Source organism: Clupea harengus, chromosome 19, assembly GCF_900700415.2.
Source record: "Clupea harengus chromosome 19, Ch_v2.0.2, whole genome shotgun sequence".
Lineage (NCBI taxonomy): Eukaryota > Metazoa > Chordata > Actinopteri > Clupeiformes > Clupeidae > Clupea > Clupea harengus.
The window spans coordinates 7,614,314-7,636,398 of record NC_045170.1 but is presented as its reverse complement, the minus strand read 5'-3'; the positions used below and the strand labels follow the sequence as shown (position 1 = coordinate 7,636,398).

The window sequence follows — 22,085 nt, the reverse complement described above, 5'->3', positions numbered from 1 at the left end:
CATCTTCCTCTCTCCTTAGTGTGATGCAGCCTCTTCATCTTCCTCTCTCCTTAGTGTGATGCAGCCTCTTCATCTTCCTCTCTCTTTAGTGTGATGCAGCCTCTTCATCTTCCTCTCTCTTTAGTGTGGTGCAGCCTCTTCATCTTCTTCTCTCTTTAGTGTGATGCAGCCTCTTCATCTTCCTCTCTCTTTAGTGTGATGCAGCCTCTTCATCTTCCTCTCTCCTTAGTGTGGTGCAGCCTCTTCATCTTCCTCTCTCTTTAGTGTGATGCAGCCTCTTCATCTTCCTCTCTCCTTAGTGTGATGCAGCCTCTTCATCTTCCTCTCTCTTTAGTGTGGTGCAGCCTCTTCATCTTCCTCTCTCCCTAGTGTGGTGCAGCTATTTCACACGTTCCACACCAGCACCATCTTCCTCTCTTCCTTTTAAATTTGGGGCGGGAACTGAGCGCAGGTGTTTACCTGAGCCCCAGATCTATAGGTGGTGCAGTGAAGGGGGGAAACAGGTGACAAGTGAAAGGTGAGTCTCTACTACTCCTCTACTATGAGTACCTGGCCAGGACTATTCAATGTTTTTTGTCTTCATTCAATGTAGATTATAGGTTGTTTTTTTTGGGGGGGGGGGGGGGGTTATCCGTCACCTAGAATGGAGTAAAATGGTGTTGGATGTTATCTCCTTAGCACTGAAAAATGAATAATTCTTTGGTTGTTTTTTTTTTTATTTACTAACTGTCTAGTTGTGTAAATCTAAGTAAAACTGTGTTGAGCCTGCTCTGAAAAATTAATATACTTGTCTATGGGATGAAACACTTGGGCTGGAACCACAACGACATTGCAGTTACCGATGGTGATTGGTGATTTTGGTTTCATTTTCTGCAAGATGCAGCATTTCAGGAAGTTGATACTTCATATATAGTAAGATGACTTTGAGAAGGCTCTCTGAATTAGGTAGAATTATAGTTTTACACCTTTTGTAAGAGACCAATGACTACATTGTAGTCCTATAATACTCTGTAGGTTCGCCCTATATTTTAACTTGGAACCCGTAGGCCTACTGTCAGTATTTGATGTATATGATGATGCGAGGTAAGACACGAAGTGTGGGGAGCAGGGGCGGTTTTTCCTACAGGCGGTATAGGCGGTCGCCTAGGGCGCCACTCAGAGGGAGGCGCAAAAAACTGCGCCCAGCAAAAAAAAAAAAAAAAAAAACAAGAATTGTGGGTTTTTTTGCTGGACAGAGTTTTTTTTGCGCCCCCTTCTATATCTCCAACCAATATTTTGACATAAAAAAAAAATCTAACATTAGGGTAAAATTAGGGAATTAGGGAAGGGGTACGTACGTCCTTGGTGTTGTCAGAACATGCTAGCACAGTGAGGCGTTTGGTTAGAGTGTGTGTGTTCAAGAAACTTTGAAGAACAAAATATTGAAGAGGCAAAAGCCATCCGGGGCGCAATTTAAGAAGAAAATAAAGGAAGAAGAAGAGAAACGTGCCAAGGAGAAAGGTACATCCTTAAATCCTGTTCTAGCCTAGAACGAATTCCAGATAAGAAAACGTTCACAAATGCGTGAATTGCCCCCGGCACTTTAGTGGAGTTAAGAAGAAAAGATGTACCTTATCATTGAAAGTTTTCCTACTCCCTGTCACATAGTTCCTTAAGGATTTTAGGCGGGTATATAAAAATGATATGTCCATTTATTCTACATTATACAAAAAAAGACATGATTAAAATAGGGGCGCACATATAAAGCCAATAGCCAGTGCAACAACACTACACATATCTTACTCGTTGCATAGCACACCCATTAAGGAAGCCAAACACGGCAACTTGTCAACAAGTGAGGAATACTGGTAAAAATCCAAGTGTTGTATTGTCAACTATTGTCAACTAGCGAATGGATTGAATATGTAATCTTGCTAGTTAGCGAACGCTAGCTAGCCAGTGACTTGTGACGTTCCTTGTTATTGCCATTCAGTCGAAACATCAGTTCAAGTTCAGCTGTACCGCAATTTGCGTCATTTTGCGTCATAAAAATTTGAGTAATCACATTTGGACAGCTTTAGTTTTGGTGGAGCGAGCTAGCCAGTTTAATTAGACATGATTCAACTAATCAAGAGCTATGCATCTTGGAATAAAAAAATGTCAGGCTGTCCAAATACACCAAAATGCTTAATAACTACATAATAGCTACATTTAACAAATTATGATAATACATACTTTTGTTATATCATTTTAGATTCACTTTTAGAAGACTAAGAAAACATTATTTCTAGGCGATTTGGAAGATGACGTGGTGGTGTGTGTGTGTCCATAAACAGTTGAACAGGGGGCGTGGCCGGAGCGTAGTCCAGCACAGGCTTGACATTTTCTCAGTGATTTGTTCTTGAATTAATGTTTGTTCATCGTCGCGATCGTTGTTGTGTTTATGTGAAAGAAATGCAGTCTTACAGAGCAAAATAGCGTTTGAAAGTTGCAATTCCGTTTTCGTGGGGGAATTTCGTGGGGCGCCAGGAGTGAAGCTCGCCTAGAGCGCCAAATGTGCTAGGGCCGCCCCTGGAGGGGAGTGAAGGGTTTAAGTAGAGAGGTGACAGGTGTGCGTGATTAGTACTCTGACAATGAATATACTTCAAATGCCCATATACATTTTTTACTTTAAACATCCTTGTGATCATGGTAATTATGCATTTTTGACGCTGAGCTCTCAAAGTCACTAACGTGATATCTCCAGTCCCCATTCCAATTTTTTGTGAACTGACTGAATAAAGATCCTATAGATCTGTATGTGCAAAAGCTGCAACATTTCCCAAGCATCATTACACTATTGAGCAATAATGTTCAGAAGACGTTTTATCAAAGGAATGGGAAAAAGGCTTTCACAACGTATCGATACATGGATTCTGTGACCCAAAATGTGTCAGTTTCTGGTTGTGAATATTTAGCCCTGATAAGGTGACATGGGTTACAGTGCCTGGTTTCAGTCCATTCTATACTTCCTCATGATACTAAGAGTCTGTTGAGGTGAGGTCTGCAGGGGAAGTCTTACTCAGTGTCTGATCGCTGAGCTGACACGACTCTCATTAGTGTACATTATAGATTATTATACTGGTGTCAAAATGGACCTTGTCTATGAGAATGCGGCTGCTTATCCTTCTAATACGATGTGCTGTAAGTAACGTTAGATGTGAACCTTGCAACCGGCTATTAACAATTAAACATGGTATAAATACTGTTCATAGGTTAACGTGTATATCTTGTAATATTTGTTATTGTATTTCAGCCGTATGAAGCAAAAATGATTCATTAGATTAGGTAAAGATGTAGTTACTAATGTATTAATTGATGAGTTTTATTTCACACAGTGTCTGGCTCCAGAATCCCTGAGGCCACAGATCCTCCTTGTGCCGGTGGCGGAGAAGGAGAAGTTTCCAAGTCCAGAAGGGTTGTGCTGCTTCCTCTGGCTCTTGGTATCGGTCTCGGCCTGCTTTTCACCCTTCCAGCTCTTGCTGCAGTGGTACACCTCTGTGAGTTTAAATTCAAACTCAAAAGTGCCTTACTAATATGACAAATAGGGCACTTGCATTATCATAGGAGTTGGCAGATGATATCACGTATCATGATGAGCATGCTAGCATACATGTGGTAAATGTACTCTGCATACATGTGGTAAATGTACACAGCATATGTAGTATACATGTAGTAAAAATACATACAAATATAACATGGTATATACATGATACATACAAAATTGGTAGAGGATAAGATGGGGAGAGAGCATTCAAGTATTGTAGAACAGTTTAGTGGGTATACAGTGTGCTCGTAAGGTTACTATTACAAGGGTAAGTAGAGTAATGGAACAGAAAACTATGTTGATGGTGGCAATTATTACATTGCAGGAAAATGCTAGCACAGAGTATGGGGTCAACTAAATGTATGACAGTGTGGTGAGGGTGGGTATGTGTAGGCAGAGGGTTTCGACAAGTAGATCGGGTGGAGAGACTACAGCAGCATCCCACAGCGAAGACAGTCTAGGAGGGGAAGTAGGATACAAAGTGAGTGGGTAGAGTTCAGCTACAAATACTCATATATGTACTTGATGTGGTAATATTGATATGGTGATGAGGAACAATGTTTCCACATCCATCAGCATTTGCGAGAAGAGGTCACGCTATAAGAGAGAGAACATTTGGTTAGTAGACATCATTTTAGGTAAACAATTGATACCAATTGATACCAAGTATCAATTGTTTACCTAAAATTTTATATGGGAATTTAGTTTGTTAGTTTAGTTTATGTTTAGTTATGGTTGGCTGACATGGTGCATGTGAATTTTAGTTAGGATAGCGAGGGTGGCAGGATACACAACAGTGCCCAACTGGCTGGCGACAGCCACAACATACATTGCATGCTGTACCCGGAATCTGTAGAGTGTTAATATGCCAGTACCTTTGTGATGTATAATGCATGGATTTCCTGTATGGTATAGTGTAACACATGCACAAATCTGACCCCTAAGTGATTGCATTGTATTCATACTCTGGTAGATGCCAATGAACAAGCAAAGCTTCATCTGATGGAAACCACCGGTGAGTTTGCTGGACACTACTGCTTTTCCTGTCTTTTATGTATTATTATTTGGATGACGGTGACCTTGTATAACGTGCCATAAAGATAGAAGGTGAACTGAACTGAACGTTTTCTGCAATGTTTTTGTTGACCCTCCAAATGTCTTGATGGTTAGTTTCAAATAAAGATTATGCATTTAGACAAACGTGAAACAAGCATAGAACGAACTTTCCACTTCCCCCAGAACGTTTAAGAAGGGAACTTTTAGATATAATCCCTGACCTGTTCTTTCATTAAATGCAAACAGCATGGAGTTTGACATGATGTTACACAGTACTCAAAAGGCTGCATTGGAAAAACATAGTGACAGCACTACCCACTGATCAAGTGTGGTCATGTGTGTTTGTAGCCACCTCTGGTTGTAGGGTCTGTCCTGATGGGTGGGCTCACAACAGTGGGAAGTGCTACCTCTTCTCCTCCACTGGAAAGACCTGGAATCAGAGTCGAGATCACTGCATCACATTAGGAGGGCATCTGGCTATTGTGAACAATCAAGAAGAACAGGTGAGGTAAAAGGGTGTTTTTTTCCGTTATTGCATGCATTTCATTTAGCGTTTCTGAATATATACCATCATGCATTTTGATCAGAACAAATGTTTTAAGTTTAATGGTTTTGGCGGTTTCATGTAATTAAACCATTGAGGAATACATATCTGTGATGTCTCCCATTAGAATTTTCTGTCCCAAAGTGCCATTGAGGATTTCTACTGGATGGGACTGAATGACCTGGAGACAGAGGGACAGTGGATTTGGGTGGACAGCACACCTCTCAATGAGACTGGAGCGGTGTAAGACACGCCTCATATGTTCTGAACACAACCACACAACACTTACTTATATGTGTCTATAGTCTACATACATACTGTTCCATGTACAATGATGTAAATGTGTATTAATACATTCAAATGTATACAATCTGGTTGTGCTGTTCAGCAGTGAATAGAGGCGCTACTACTGTCCTGCTATTCTCATGGTTACACTTGTAAGCACAGCAAATTTGTGCTTGTCAGTCAGACGCAGCACAAAGACTATGCTGGCTGTAGGTTTGACACAGAACAGCCTCAATGCCATTGCAGATGCAGAATTGTGGTTGTACTGCTGCCCCTTCTTCGGTGAACTTAGAGACCGACAGATATGTAGTATAACTGTTTATCATCTTCCATATAGAGCATGTCTACATCATGGTGCATCCACCCTGTTTGTTCACAGATTCTGGATGAAAAAGTCTGATGGACAGGATGAACCAGATAACTGGAAGGGGAATGACCCTTCTGGGGAGAACTGTGGACTTGTTTCCAAATTTGGATACTGGCGTGACAACTCCTGCAAGAATCTGCGGACATTTGTGTGTGAAACGATAGCCACCGATTGGATTGGACTGGATTGAATATTCAACTGCTATATATGAAGGCTTTAAGAAAATCTTTTCATTAAATGTACACAGTTTTGGCCTGTAAGGAACCACTTTCCAGATCAACAACGGAACTGGGAGTGGGTGAAGGTTTCTGCGTTTTCGTCTTTCTGCGCTTTGTTGAAATGCAATATTTTATTAGAGGACCCTATCTTGGTAAACATATAATTAAACTGACTCCACTCAATTTAGGAACTCAGCCTTAGTCCCTGTTCTTTCATTAAATGCAAACATCATGGTGTTTGACATGATGTCACTCAATACTCAAAAGGCTTTATCGGTAAAACATAGTGACAGCACTACCCACTGATCAGTGTCATCATTAATGTTTGTAGCCACCTCTGGTTGTACTGACATATAAACAGACCTGTTAGTCCCACTCTCTGCCCAGGCAATGTACTAGATGGAAGCTCAGCAAAAAGCACGCACAAATTTAAGAAAGACTTTCACAACCCAAACACACCAGTAAGCATGCTGGCAAACTTTGACCAGTTATAACTGCTATTTCGATAGTTAGCGCTCTGGTTTTAAACCAAACTTCTCTGTTAAATTTGTTGTGTGACCTACACTTGACACAGTCCTGAAAGAAACAGTTGATGCTTAATGAAAGATGGCACGCTCTAGCGGCAGAGATGGAGATATTCCGCACCTGCTTTGACATTAGAATACCTCTTTTTCAGAGGCACTAGAAATACACTACAGTGACCTCTACAGGAGAGATGCAGAGTGCAGGTCATCCCTTCATCATCCACCCATCCTTGAACGACATACCTCTTTTTCAGAGGCACTAGAAATACACTACAGTGACCTGTACAAGAGAGATGCAGAGTGCACAAACAAAAAAAAAGATATATAATGATCTCAGGTCATCCCTTCATCATCATCAATTAATTTATGTAGCACATATGGCTCACTTCATCAAAGCTCTCTGCCTCTGGCATGTCTGGCGTTGGTCAACATGAATGAATTCAATGTTTGTTGATGATGTTTATAATATAGATTTTCAGAATTTTTTTTAATGACTTTTGCAGAATTTGTGGAATTTGCTTTCAGTACAGCATGAAGAGCAATATCAGTTAAATAATGTCAGTGATCAGACTGGCATCACATTAGAACAATGACAATGTGACACAGCAGACAATATTGACACAGAGAAATTCACAGATACCACAGACAAAACACACAGATGATTCTTACATGAGTGACACAGGAGATTTAAGTGCAGGTGCCTCTGTCAGAGTTCTTTGCAATGTGGAAAAGGGGCAACAGCTGGAAGAGCTGGTGAGCAGGGTGAGAGAGGTCAGAGATTTTAGTTTATTTTAGTTTTTTGTTGTTGCTTTTTTCGCCATTTGTGATAAAGTGATTCAGCTGAGGGGGGTGCCAATAATCTTGGATGATTTATTGACTGCAGTTTTTTTGTGTGTGTGTGACTAACTGAGCTGCCGAGTCGAGTATGCTCACAGTGATGGCTGTGTAGAACTGAAGAAGGAGGCTTCATTTAACAGTCACGCGGTCTGTGTTAAAGGTTTGGGTGCTCTAAAAGCCTGTGATAAAAATGTCATGTGACATGTTTGGTGATGTCAGTACTTCCTTATAACACTAGGCATCTGCAGAAGTTAATTCTCACTCAGTAAATGAGCTCTTGAGCTGACTCTCAATAGCACACCGGCTAGCTATAATGATGATATAATCATTATTTGGTTCGTGGCATAGAGACAGCATCATTCCCAAATATAAGAGCATCATCCAGCAGTTTTTTTTCTTTTTGCTCTTGTGCTGCCAACTCTGGTTGCCTTTCCACCATGTCTTTCATAAACTGTTGCCTATAGCTTTTATATTGTCACCATAAGGGCTGTCCAGCGCAATCAAAACAAACCAGAGAGAGAGAAAGGAGGGGGCACCACATGTTATTATTTGGCAAATATATGTTTTACTGCTGTAGTAGTCTGACAGGTAGATAGTAGCTTACTATGACCAATTTAATTTATTTTTAAGTCTTTATGTCTTGGCACACTCGGTGCCTTACGCAGAGTGTGTGACCTGTGTGTGACCTGTATGTGACCTGTGTGTGACCTCTGTGTGACCTCTGTGTGACCTGTGTGTACGTAGCGGTGGCCCTGAGTGTAACATGTCTGTGATAGGCGGTCCAATTTTTAAAACATCACCAAAGAAGAGGGACAAAACTACTTCCTCAATATTGTATCTATATTTTCTAAAACGGCAGGTTATGAGGGTTTCATTTTACCCCCATTTCAAGGGTGTACAATTTGTTGGTTTTCCCAGCCACACATAAGAATTAAGTGGATGTTGCATCACACTACTCAGGTGCTTTGTAGAAGAGGTTGCCCCCCCAAACCAAGCATCCAAGGAAGATATTAACTGGTGAGGTAGGCCACCACAGTCCACACACACATCACCCCCAAACATCTACAAAGTCCTGTGGTTGAAATTGGGGTGCATGTGAAGGAGTCTACAACCTTAAGAGCTACCTATAAAACTGGACTGTACTGGAGGGTGGCAAAAAAAAACATTGTTTTAGAAGATCCACGTCTTTCACAATTTGCTGTTTTCCCAGCCACAAAGTTAATCCCTGGGTGATTATTGGGGGTCCAAGTCTATTTGCATTTTTATAGCCTGCCTTTCAACTCTTAATCTCAAGCAGATGGAATGACTTATTTAGATGTTCAAATACCTTTCTCTTGTAGGTACAATTTTGGATGTGTCATTTCCCAGAATTTGTATGGAGAAACAAATTACCTTTTTCAGCTGAACAAAATTATTGGGCTCTTTGTGTTTAAAAAAGGCATTTAAAGCTTTTTTTTCTAGCTAGGATTGTATTTGACCACCTCTACGTTTAGTATACATTCGGTAGAATGTTTAGAGGTTAAATGAGCATTTTTAACTTTTATTTTGAAACAAATTGACGAACGTCTGCCATAATGAAATCCTACACGACTATTTCCGTAGTCGAAGGTCATCTACACCGGTGTATGCCACACATGACAGAAGTTATGAAACAAGATGATTTAAATGCAGCCTAATATTGATTGGTGAGTGTGTTGAAATCATATATATTTGACAGTAGTATGATGAATTGCTGTTATAAGGACAATTGCTAGCGACCACAGTGGTCAACGTAGGTGTTTTGTGCTGAATTAAGCTATTGCTAGCTGGTCAATTGACAGTTCTGCAGGTAAATAAACCAGATGAATGGGCACTTTCCGAGAAAGACTGCCCGGAACTAGTTTACAGAGTTGGGTAATGGAGGTTAAACATCAACGCGAAAGAACTAGAAAGTTGCTCATTTACCAAAGATCAGGCTGTAGTGTTAACGTTAGCTACGTAACTTGAGGGTTCACGTTATTTTTCTACCGATAATTCATCCTCATTATGCCCACAGGATGCCCTCACTGCCCTTCGCAGACGGTTTGCATCGACAGATATACCGGTAACGTTAGTTATCTTAGGGAGACGAAATGAGTGCTCCTTCTTTACTGAACACGGCCGCCAGAAACTTCCGCACTTCTGGAATAGCGGGTTCCTTCGACCCGGCACGTTGTGTTCCTGCCCTTTCACAAGGTGAGCCCATCTGGAATGTACCTTTTGTTTTCGTTGTCTAACTTGTTGGTTAGTATACATATTGTACGCTACGAGCCGGGGGACCGTTTGTGTAGTGGCTACATAATTTGGTAAGCAACTTAGCCAAAGCTGTGACATTCATGGCTTTTTGTGTGTGGCCAACATTTTGTGTTAGTTAGTTTTTGATCTAGTAATATTTAGGCTGTGTCTGACAGTTTGCCGTTTCAATGACATTATGATTAACGTTGCTTATACTTTGGAATTACGTGAATCAAATCAATTTGTGGACTAAGAGCACCTCCCTTCCTAACTGGCACCTTGACTAGTGCATAACTGGCACTTCAGCAGTTACGTTCCTGCACTTCTTTTTCCTTTCTAGGTCGTTTTTCTATTTCTTATGTAAAGTAGTATTTATTGTTACACCAGGTTTTTTATTGCTCTTAGCTTGACTGTTCTCTCCCTTGTACGTCGCTTTGGACAAAAGCGTCTGCTAAATGACTACATGTAAACTAAGGGCTACAGGGGTTACAAGCTCACCTCTTTCCAAGACGTTGACGCAAGTCCTTAATTGATTTAACTGTCTTGTTTGTACTTTGTGTCCTATTCAACATTATTCTGTATTTTATGTTATGATTTTTTTTTGTTTGTTGTAGACAAATGACAATACCAGGACGAGCAGACCACCTGGAGAGAACGGCCAGTAACTTCAGACAAATGGTGGGTGTAGAAATGCGTCATTTACATTTACATTTAGTCATTTAGCAGACGCTTTTATCCAAAGCGACTTACATATGTGCGACTTACAATGTATACACATTTTACATTTTACATTTACACTGATGGCACACTGCACATCAGGAGCAATTAGGGGTTCAGTGTCTTGCTCAAGGACACTTCGACAGGGAATCGAACTAGCAACCTTCTGATTACTAAACGACTTCTCTACCACTGTACCACTGTCGCCCCCCGCGTCCTACCAAAATACAAGCAATGATTTTGACCTTTTGGGATCTGGTTGTTTTGGTCAGGCTTGGTAAGAAGCTGTTTAAGTCTCTACCCTGCACCAAACCACTAGCCTAGTGTTTCTCTAGCTGTGGGCTGTCCTATAACAGCTGTATAAACATCTCCCATCTCACAGCAGACTCTTGATTTGAAGTAATCTCTTTATTTTTTTTATTGCAAAGGATTTAAAAAAAAGAAATGTTGTGTTCTTGTTTTTATGACTCTATCTGACCCATATTTAGCCTAAACAGATATGTTCTTGTTTGCCTAAAAGCCAACTCGCAGATGTCTAGAAATCCCCCCTTATTATGTCAGAGATGGATGAACACCTTGGCACATATACTTATGGGTGACTGCAGACTGGGTTGAAGCTCTGTCTGCCTCTCGAACTAATAAGGGACATATTGTAGTTGATAAGATGCTGCATAGTATGTATTATAAATGTCATGGTAATCATTTTCAGGAACTAAAGTGCAGTTTGACTTGATCCCTACCTTCATATAATTGATGAATGTTAGTCACATTGTTGTTTCCATTGTGTGTTGTCAGTCGTTAGATACTCTCCATATAGCACAAAGATCAGTAGTCGGTGTGAAATTAAATATGAGAATAGCCTGAAAGCATATGCATTTATATAAGTGTTTCTTGGTGTAGAAGATTTTGTTTTCATGATCAGTCTTTCTGCATCTCTGACATACTAGTGTCTGTGTCCTGAAGGTTTGGCTGGGAAACACAAATTAGTGGAGGAGGAAAAGTGTGCAATGGACCTTTCAACCACTAGAGGGCAAAATAAGATAAATTGCTCATGAAAGAGTATTTATTTGAACTACTGGTATAGATAGGGTTGCCAGCAACAGAAGAAGTGGATAAGAGAAGTAAACCTTAAAAGAAGGGGTTTAGACTAAAACTAAAGACTGGTTGTGAGAGACACTCAACCAATTCTCTGCTCAGGAACTGTCACTAATTGATGACGTCATCACTGTGTCCACAGGACATCTTCCCTGCGCGCGTGTGTGGCATCATCGATGAGTCCGAGTCCGTCAGAAGACTGCGTCTGGAGGTGTCGCACCCCAACTTCAGCTTCAGAGCCGGACAGTGGTGAGGACATGACCTTTCCTCTTTCACCTTTGACATGTGACCACGAACTCTGCCTTCTTCCTGCCCTTACTGATGTGGGACCTGCTGTTTATTTTCTGTGACAGTGTTGGCCGCAGGGCCCACACCCTCCTAGTCTCCAAACTGAAAGGCTTTTGAGAGCAGTCTGTCTTTGTCAGGAAGGTTGTTTTTTTTTTTAAACACGATCGTAACAGGCTTATGCTTCACTATTTCTGTTGTCTCTTATTTCTCGCTCCCATTTTCTAGAAGCTGTAGAGAATGGGATGCTTTGTCAGAAGATCTAAATGACGCTTTTTTTGAAAAGGTCATAGTATTGTAAGATTAGTCACCTCAAGGGTCACCTCAAGGCCTTTTTGGACTGAACCTATGTTGAAGTCAGGACCTGAAAAGTCTTTTTGAAAAGAACTCCACAATAAAATGCTTTGGTTGGTGTACAGCTCATTCTCTGCTAGTGACGTGTAGTGACTCTGCGGTAGTTAAGGGGTTTTGAACAGATTCACCAAAGCTGTTGTGGGTTGCATGGTTTGTTTGTGTGTGTTTGTATGAGTGTGTGCGCGAGATGTGGATTGAGTATGACCATGTTTTTATTCATATCGGTGTAAATTAAGTTTAGATGTTTCCAGCCTGTGTGTTTGTCGTGTTGTGTTGTGTGTGTGTTTGTGTGTGTGTGTGTTTTGCCCTGGCCCTGTGTGCTATCAGAGTTGTGTACATTCTTATTCCTTATGCGTTAAGCATTTCTGATTAGTGTGTGTCATTATTTACCAGTAGGATTGTGTGCACTCGCAGGGCAGATTATGTGTATTTACTGGCTGGATTGTGTGTGTGTGCAGAATGGTCTTTTGTCAGATTTGTGTAGTTCCTCTCTCCTCTGTGTCCTCTGTGTTATCGGCAGCAGGTTCATGTAGTTCCTCTATCCTCTGTGTCATCTGAAGCAGGTTCATGTAGTTCCTCTGTGTCGTCTGCAGCAGGTTCATGTAGTTCCTGCCTCCTCTGTGTCCTTGGAAGCAGGTTCATGTAGTTCCTCTGTGTCGTCTGCAGCAGGTTCATGTAGTTCCTCTATCCTCTTTGTCCTTGGAAGGAGGTTCATGTAGTTCCTCTCACCTCTGTGTCGTCGGCAGCAGGTTCATGTAGTTCCTCTCTCCTCTGTGTTGTCTGCAGCAGGTTCATGTAGTTCCTCTCTGTGTCCTCGGCAGCAGGTTCATGTAGTTCCTCTATCCTCTTTGTCCTTGGAAGCAGGTTCATGTAGTTCTTCTCTCCTCTGTGGTTCCGCTACAGGGTAGATTTCTTCATTCCTGGGATGGAGAAAGTGGGCGGTTTCTCAATGTGCTCCGCCCCTGGGCTGCTCCAGAGGGAGGGGGTGATCGAGCTGGCCGTTAAAAACGCCCAACACCCCCCCGCACACTGGGTGCACACCACGGTTAGTGTGTGTGTGTGTGTGTGTGTGTGTGTGTGTGTGTGTATGAGACTGTATCCATTGATTAAGTGTGGGTGTGTATTAATTGTCCCCTCTGATAAAGTGTGTATGTGTGTGTGTTTGTATTTATTTTCTTCTGATAATGTGTGTGTGTGTGTGTGTGTGTTAATTCTCCTCTGATAAAGTGTGTGTGTGTGTGTTGTGTGTGTGTGTGTGTGTGTGTGTGTGTGTGTGTATTAATTCTCCTCTGATAAAGTGTGTGTGTGTGTGTGTGTGTGTGTGTGTATTAATTCTCCTCTGATAAAGTGTGTGTGTGTGTATTCATTCTCCTCTGATAAAGTGTGTGTGTGTGTGTATTAATTCTCCTCTGATAATGTGAGTGTGTGTGTGTGTGTGTGTGTGTGTTAATTCTCCTCTGATAAAGTGTGTGTGTGTTAACTTTCCGCTGTCTCTTCCCCAGTGTGCTCTGGACTCTCAGGTTGCTGTGAGAGTGGGCGGGGACTTCTACTTTGACCCCACCCCTGACAACAGCCCTGTTGACCTGCTCCTGGTTGCCGGGGGCGTGGGGATTAACCCCCTGTATTCCATCTTCCTCCATGCGGCCGACCTGCTGCGGCACGCACACACACACACCAGCAGCCAGACGTTCACACCAGGCCACACACACCTCCTGTACAGCGCCAAGAACACACAAGACCTGCTCTTTAAGGTGTGTGTGTGTGTGTGTGTGTGTGTGTGTGTGTGTGTATATCAGTGTTTGAGAGGTGTGCCTATATATGAGAGAGAAATGGGCTTTTTTAAGTTTAAGCTTTTAAGTCTGCATGAGAGGATTCACATGTAAATACGCAAGTGTGAATGTTTGCATGAGTGTGTGTTAGGTGTGTGTGTCAGCATGTGTGCATAAGTGTGTGAGAGGTGTGTGTGTTTGAGAGGTGTGTATGTGTGTGTGTGTGCATGTATGTATATGTATGAGAGGATGCATATGTAAATAGTCATGTAAGTGTGTGTGTGCGCGTAAATGACTGTTTGAGGTGTGTGTGTGTGTGTGTGAGAGAGGACGCACATGTAGATAGACATTTGAGAATAAGTGTGAATGATATGATGATATAAAATGTGTGTGTTTATGTCCAGAGCACCATCACAGCAGTGTGTAAGGAGTTTCCTGAGAAGTTCTCCTGCTACTTTAACGTCACGCAGCCGACAGGAGACATTGAGCAGGAGCTCCAGCCTTATACCAGACGTATGTACACACACAAGGAACACATATTCAGTTTATCCAGTAGTTGTGTGATACACCATGTGTGATTGTAATGGCATAGGATACATGCACTACAGAGAGCATTGATGGATTGTTTTAGTTACTCTGTGTGTGTGTGTGTGTGTGTGTGTGTGTGTGTGTGTGTGTGTGTGTGTGTGTGTGTGTGTGTGTGTGTGTGTTTTCAGACGGGCGGATATCGGAGGCTCAGCTGGAGCAGTGTGTGAGCGAGCGCACGCTGTGTTTCCTGTGCGGCCCCCCTCCCATGATCGAGGGCCTCTCCGCCCTGCTGCGCTCCCTGGGCCTCTCCGAGGACCGCATCCGCTACGAGAAGTGGTGGTAAACCCTCGCCCAGACCCGGCCCACGCCTGGCCCCGATCCGGCCCACGTCTGGCTCCGACCCGGCCCAGACTTCACTGCCAGTCTGTGACAGAACCCAGCCCACCAACCGCCGCGCTGGCTTTAGGCCACGCCCCAAAAACACGTTGTTGCCACGGAAACCCTCTGGGGAAGGACATGTCCCGAGATTTTCGGGGCGAAAAAAGTCCCCATCTTGACGCACAACTTGACAGACTTTTTTTTATTTGCAGTTGAACTTTACAGCTTGTAGAGAGTGTTTTAAACCGAGACTGTCAAGCCAGAAGAGACCTCGCCAAACGGCTTTTAATATCAGTTTTTTTTATTTCATGGTACATTTAGAAAGTATCCTTGCAGGTCTATTGCGCAGCTCAATGCTGCTTGTACATTTGTATTTATGAATAATGTACAATAGAGTTGAGAGTTAAGTATTTATGAAACATTGCTGTAATGTGAATGATGAACGATGAAGTGGAGTTTTTAAATACAAGAACATTGTGGGATATTTTCTCTGTCTTGAATAAGCAAGAACACACATTTTCTATGTACACATGCAATCTGTAGTTAGGATGGTATTATAAACAGTGTTTGTATTTTTAGTTGATTAGTCTTGCATAGCCAGACGTACATTAAGTTAGCCGGACTGCATTACCCAAAAGCATTGATGAGCAACGTAGGAAAATGAGCAAGCGAGTGAAAGAGCGAGTGAGAGAGAGAGAGAGAGAGTGAGAGAGAGAGAGTGAGAGAGCGAGTGTGAGAGAGAGAGCGAGTGCGAGCGAGCGACAGAGAGAGAGGGAGCGCAAACAACAGAAAGAGCGCGAGCAAGAGAGCGAGAGCGAGAGAGAGAGTTCAAAATGCTTATCTATCATCTAACGGTGGTAGTTACTCTACAGCAAAGCACCCCTGTCTGGATACAACCACGGTGAAACTTGGACAAAATATGGGAGGGAGCGCAAGCATTTGGCCTTTCTAACCCTTCCAAAAAGCCTCCTGGTGATGGGGCTCAAGGGAGTGCGGAGAGTCCTGGTGATGGGGTTCAGTGCTGAGAGTCCTGGTGATGGGGTTCAGTGCGGAGAGTCCTGGTGATGGGGTTCAGTGCTGAGAGACCTGGTGATGGGGTTCAGTGCTGAGAGTCCTGGTGATGGGGTTCAAAGGAGTGCGGAGAGTCCTGGTGATGGGGTTCAGTGCTGAGAGTCCTGGTGATGGGGTTCAAAGGAGTGCTGAGAGTCCTGGTGATGGGGTTCAGTGCGGGAGAGTCTGGTGATGGGGGTTCAGTGCTGAGAGTCCTGTGATGGGGTTCAAGGAGTGCGGAGAGTCCTGGTGATGGGTTCAGTGCTGGAGAGTCCTGGTGATGGGGTTTCAAAGGAGTGCTGAGAGTCCTGGTGATGGGGTTCAGTGCTGAGAGTCCTGGTGATGGGGTTCAAAGGAGTGCTGAGAGTCCTGGTGATGGGGTTCAGTGCTGAGAGTCCTGGTGATGGGGTTCAAAGGAGTGCGGAGAGTCCTGGTGATGGGGTCAAAAGGAGTGCTGAGAGTCCTGGTGATGGGGTTCAGTGCTGAGAGTCCTGGTGATGGGGTTCAAAGGAGTGCTGAGAGTCTTTGGCCAGAAGGGCAGAGAGAAGCAGAGGTTGAGGATGGTGCCTTGTTGGAGATGTGTTTTTGACACGCATGTACTAATGTACATACTCACACATGTGTGGTCTCCAGACTGACCCCTGACCCCTAGTGAGGTTGGTGCTGAGGATCCATTTGGCCCAGTGAGATAGCAGCAGGACTGATGGAGGGGTGTCACTCGTGAGATGGAGGGGTGTCACTTGTGAGATGGCAGCAGGCGTGACGTCACTTGCATCAACAGACCCCGGAGAACAGAGGATGCCTGGCACACTGTCTCACTTCCACTTCCTCTTCCTGTTCCTGTTTGAGCTCCTCCTCTCCACTCTGGTCATCCTGATTGGTGCCCTCATCCGACTCGCCCACTACTTCCTGATTTCCCCCTGTAGCCCCGCCCTCTGCTCTTTCCTCCAGAGGTTCTGATTGGCCACCGCCTCTCTCTGCACTCTGTTTGCTCTCCTCCTCTTTCATCACTACCTTTCTGTCATCAATATTGTCCTCCACCTCTGCTTCTCTGTTATCTCTCTCCTTCTCCTCCATCTCTCCTTCCCTGTCTGCCTCCTCCTCCTCCTCCTGCTGCTCTTCTTCCTCCTCCTCTCTCTCGGGACGTAATGCCCATCCCGTTTCAGCATCTTCTGTTCCGCAGTTATGTGAGTTTCTCTTTGTCTTGTTCAACCCTCTGAAGAGCAGCCTCTGCAACACACACACACACACACACACACACACACACACACACAGTTTACAGTCAACCTCAGATCCTCATTGTTCTGTGAAGCTAATATTAGCCCTCAGAGTAGGAACGAGGAAAGAGTAAATTTAGATTTAGGTGTGTGCAGATTCCCCTCGAGAGCTCAGATTCTGCACACACACACACACACACACACACACTTCACAAACTTCCACAGAGCAACATGAGTTCAGTTATGACAACGATTGACTCTGGAACAGATCTGTGCTGCGTTTCCCGACAGCGTCGTTGAGCAACCGCCGTGGTAACCGCAGTAAATCAGAGAGTGTTCAAAACAACTGATGAGACTATTATTTAATGATGGTGGTTGCTCAACGACGCTTGCGACAAGGGGAAACACACCCCTGGCCTGGATCTTTTGCGTAGTCCACTGCCATCTCGGATGAACTCATGACCTTAGCAGACCGCTCTTTGATTGGTTCTGGGCCACATTTGACTACTGTTTGCGCTCATCTCGTGATGGTAACAGTCGACCCTTGGAGCAAGTCTGGACCATATCAGAACCAGACCTGGTCAGCATTAGGACCCATTCAGCTGCAAAGCTACAAAGCCCACTGCTGTCTGTGCTGTGGATTGGCTGGATTGGTTCTGATGTGGTCGGATTGGGCCCGTCTGTGCCACATCTGACTGCTGTCTGTGTTCACGTCGTCATGGTAACAGTCGCCGCTTGGGCCGGATCGGTCACTCACCCTGCGCTCCCTCCTCCGGCGTAGCTGCGTGGGCCTCTGCAGGAAGAGGATCTGCTTGGTGGCCAGACTGCCGTCGCTAGGAGACAGAACACACTGGGGTTAGCCCAGATTCTGCTGGCTCTGGGGGTAGTACAGGTCTAAAACCAGTGTGTGTGTGTGACCAGCTTTAAACCTGGGTTTAGTAGTCCTAATGGTGTGTGTTTGTGTGTGTGTGTGACCAGCTTTAGACCTGGGTTTAGTAGTCCTAATGGTGTGTGTTTGTGTGTGTGTGACAAGCTTTAAACCTGGGTTTAGTAGTCCTAATGGTGTGTGTTTGTGTGTGTGTGACCAGCTTTAGACCAGGATTTAGTAGTCCTAAGTGGTGTGTGTTGTGTGTGTGTGTGTGTTGTGTGTGTGTGTGTACCTGTACCTGTACCTGTTAGTGTGGATGAGGGGTGTAGGCAGCACACACATAAGCCTCCAGCCATATGGAGCCAGAGACAGCAGTAGAGGTGTGTAGTCAGCCTTCACCGCTACGCCCTACACCACACACACACATTTTGTTAAGACTCAGTAGAGGTTATTTTAAAGTAACTGTTGTTAGTAACACTCACATCAATAACTGTCCACCACACACACACACGCTCACATCCTGTTCACCAAACACACACTTTGTAAAGACTCAATAGAGGTTATTTGAAGTAACTTCTTAGTAACACTCACATCAATAACTGTCCACCACACACACACACACTCACATCAATAACTGTCCACCACACACACACACACACACACATCAATAACTGTCCACACACACACACACACACTCACATCAATAACTGTCCACCACACACACACACACACACATCAATAACTGTCCACCACACACACACACACACACTCACATCAATAACTGTCCACCACACACACACACTCACATCAATAACTGCCCACCACACACACACACACATCAATACTTGTCCACCACACACACACACACTCACATCAATAACGGTCCACTGCTCCACCACTATGGCATCATAGGAGGTGGTTACCAGGGCGTCATCCGGGGAGGCCTGGAAAATGAACACCCCCTCAACAACAGAGGGCGCTAGAGAGGGGGAGAGAGAGGGATGGAGAGAGAGGGGGAAAGAGAGGGGCAGAGAGGGGGAGAGAGAGGGGGACAGAGATGGGGTTAAATTCATCATCTCTAAAGTTCCAGACAGGGATCACTCCTGTTTCAAACACACAGCTGATGTGTGTATGTCTGTTTAGAAGTTCATGAGAGAGTGTGTGTCTATGTCTGTTTAGAAGTTCATGAGAGTGTGTGTGTGTATGTCTGTTTAGAAGTTCATGAGAGTGTGTGTGTGTGTGTGTATGTCTGTTTATATCCGATAGAGTGTTTACCTGAGTCTTCTGTGAGGCAGAGGAATCCGTCACTCAGGCTGGCCCCGTTGAGGAAGTGTTGGTTCATGTGATCCAGCCAGTGGGCGTTGACTCCTGTCACAAGCCCCGCCTCCCATTGTAGCTGCAGTGGAATCTTGACTGAGTAGTACCTCTGAGAGCCAATCAGATTCTTTGTGTGCTTATACAATGCAAAGAGCTGCACTCCTACAAACACACACAATGTGTGAATGTGAGTAGCTGTTCTCTAACTCGCATACACACACACTACATGATACACTACACAGTGACACACACACACATGTAGTGATGTAGTGTACCAGCACACACTTACGATTCTGAGAGTGTGCAGTTTGGTCGCAGTCTTCTGGCCTTTTCAGGAGCTCATTGTTGTTGTTGAGTGTGTGCGCGTGTGTGTCGTGTGTGTGGTTTTCCTGTGCAGGCGGTGTGTTGTGTGTGTTGATTGTGTGTTGTCCGTTCCTAAGGTCTGCAGGGTCGCTCATCTCCACACCTCCCTGCTCTGGTTTGTAACTCTCCTGTTCAGATGGACGCCTCAGCTCCATCTCTGCCCGGGTCTCGTTGGGCGGTCTCATGTCTGGTGATGTGGTCTCTGGTTGGTTGGCCTGCGGCTGAATGAGCTCTGATTGGCTGTGTATGGGGGAGGGGGAGGAGTGAAGAGAGGACAGTTCCTCAGGGTCCCAGTGACCAGGGAAGTAGGGCCCGCCCCCTGGCTGCTGCAGGAGCCCCACCAGCTCCAGACCCTTATCTGCAAGGTCCTGCACCTACAGCGGCCCCCCAGAACCACAAGAAAACACATCCACCATTAACACCAGAACCACAAGAAAACAGATCCACCATTAAAGCTAGAACAAGCCCTAAATAAGCATTCATATAGATAAACAGATTTATATGCAGCATGGCCTTACAGGGCTTATAAAGAAATATAGAACAACTCTACATTCGAGCACACTATGACTGAGTTAAACAATTCTATAGGAACGGGATTGAGTGGGTGCTATCAGGAGTTAGCTGTGATTGGGTTTCACAGTGGAAATAGGTAGTAATGCGAATCATCTCTCACAAATCTGTGTACATTAGGCCAGATTTAAAGAACCATCTCTCACAAATCTGTGTACATTAGGCCAGATTTAAGGATTCATCTCTCACAAATCTAAGTAAGCTAACTAAAATGCATGCAAAAACCTCGCAGACACCACCAACAGCCCAGTTGACAGTGATAGAAGCTTGCAAACACACTAACTGGTGTCTTTTGGCAGTATAGCTGGCGATGTCATACAAGCTTTTTTTTTCCATTTTTGCAGGATACAGTATACCAGCCCGGTACACAGAACTACATAGGGCATATCCTGGATGGCTAGTGGGAAAGACACAGGTGTTTATCTGTCCTTCACATGACCATATGCTATCAAAATGAATTTGAGGATGGTGCCAAAACTAGTTGCTTATAAAACCATACCTCAAAAAGTGTCAAATTGTTGCATTGTCTTACTTGAAACCCTAGAATAACCCACAAACTGTTACTTTAAAGACCTAGGGAGAAACACAGGCCATCGGCTAAAAATGTCTTCTAAAAATGTCTTCATTACGGTGGGGTCAACTTGTAGTGTCAACACAAATAATAAGAATAATAATACTACTAATAATAAAAAGCTTTATTTGTATAAAACCTTTCATACAAAACGCCGCAGCTCAAAGTTCTTAACAGCAAAGAAATGACATGCACAAATGACAGGGTTCCATGTTTCTCCATTAAGAAACCAGGATGACCTGAGATGAGAAAGAGACCTGAGATGAATAAGACCTTTTTCATGTAGTTCTGGATCACTGCTGGGTTGGGGACCTGATGGCCACAGAAGCACACATCTGTCTCCAAGCAACACTCCAGCCTCTTTTCAGAGCTGCCGTAGAAACCAAAACAAAGGGTCATGCATGACGCTCATCACCCCAACATCAAACAAAGGTCCAGAGACACAAATCTGTTGTGTGTGTGTGTGTGTGTGTGTGTGTGTGTGGAGAAAGGGAGAAGGCTTCAAGACTACAATATATGCTGTGTGTGTGTGTGTGTGTGTGTGCGTGTGTGTGAGTGTGAGTGTGAGTGTGTGCGTGTGTGTGTAAGTGAGTGTGTGTGCATGTGTGAGTGTGTGCGGGTGCGTGTAAGTGAGCATGTGTGCATGTGTGTGTGTGTGTGTGTGTGTGTGAAAGTGAGTGTGTGTGCATGTGTGTACCCGTTTGCCTCTTTGATGAGCACAGCCCTGTGGAGGCTGCGGTACATGCTGGCTGACTCTGGGCTGCAAGGATGGACGAATGGGTGAACAGCTACCAGCTCATAGCCCCGCCCACACCACTCCCTCACCCGCACAGGTAACTCCCTCACTGAAGACAGACACAGCAGAGACGACACCCCTACCTCTGAGAGAGAGAGGGAGGGAGGGAGGGAGAGGGAGGGAGGAAGAGAGAGGGAGAGAGGAAGAGAGGGTGTGTTGGGGGGGGAAGAGAGAACAGGAGACGAATGAGAGAGAGAGAAAGAAAGATAAAGTCATGAACAGGAAGAGAGAGATGATTAAAGGTGTGAGAACCTTCCATAAGTATCCCAGGTTTTCCACCTTTCACACTCTCTAAGGTGAGCGTGTGTGTGTGTGTGTGTGTGGTGTGTGTGTGTGTGTGTGTGTGTGTGTGTGTGTGTGTGTGTGTGTGTGTGAGCTTTGAGTTCATTTTCCATCTTCCTTTCCTTCATACTCTGGTGTCCAAAGTATACATAACACAAAACTATGTGAATATACTATAGGTTAGTGTATGATATCAGTGTGTGTGTGAGTGCTCCAAAACCCTACCGTCCTTTCCCAACAGGAAGTCCAGGAAGTGGTATGTGTAGGCCACGCCCC

The 22,085-nt window shown here is 44.2% G+C and overlaps 1 protein-coding gene and 1 long non-coding RNA gene across 2 annotated transcripts; both read left to right on the top strand.

The window, feature by feature from the left end:
- Positions 1 to 5,100: 5,100 nt before the first annotated feature.
- On the top strand, positions 5,101 to 6,192 carry LOC116224972. Its single transcript, XR_004165828.2, has 3 exons — positions 5,101 to 5,124; positions 5,293 to 5,408; positions 5,830 to 6,192. It is a non-coding gene; the product is annotated as an uncharacterized LOC116224972 (long non-coding RNA).
- A 2,785-nt stretch (positions 6,193 to 8,977) lies between these two features.
- oxnad1 (oxidoreductase NAD-binding domain containing 1) lies at positions 8,978 to 15,257 on the top strand. Its single transcript, XM_031586090.1, has 8 exons — positions 8,978 to 9,081; positions 9,432 to 9,610; positions 10,264 to 10,327; positions 11,604 to 11,710; positions 13,004 to 13,145; positions 13,603 to 13,851; positions 14,274 to 14,382; positions 14,586 to 15,257. Exons 3-8 carry the CDS (start codon positions 10,268 to 10,270, stop codon positions 14,738 to 14,740), a joined length of 822 nt encoding a protein of 273 aa, XP_031441950.1. The 5' UTR covers positions 8,978 to 9,081; positions 9,432 to 9,610; positions 10,264 to 10,267; the 3' UTR covers positions 14,741 to 15,257.
- The last annotated feature ends 6,828 nt before the right edge of the window (positions 15,258 to 22,085 follow it).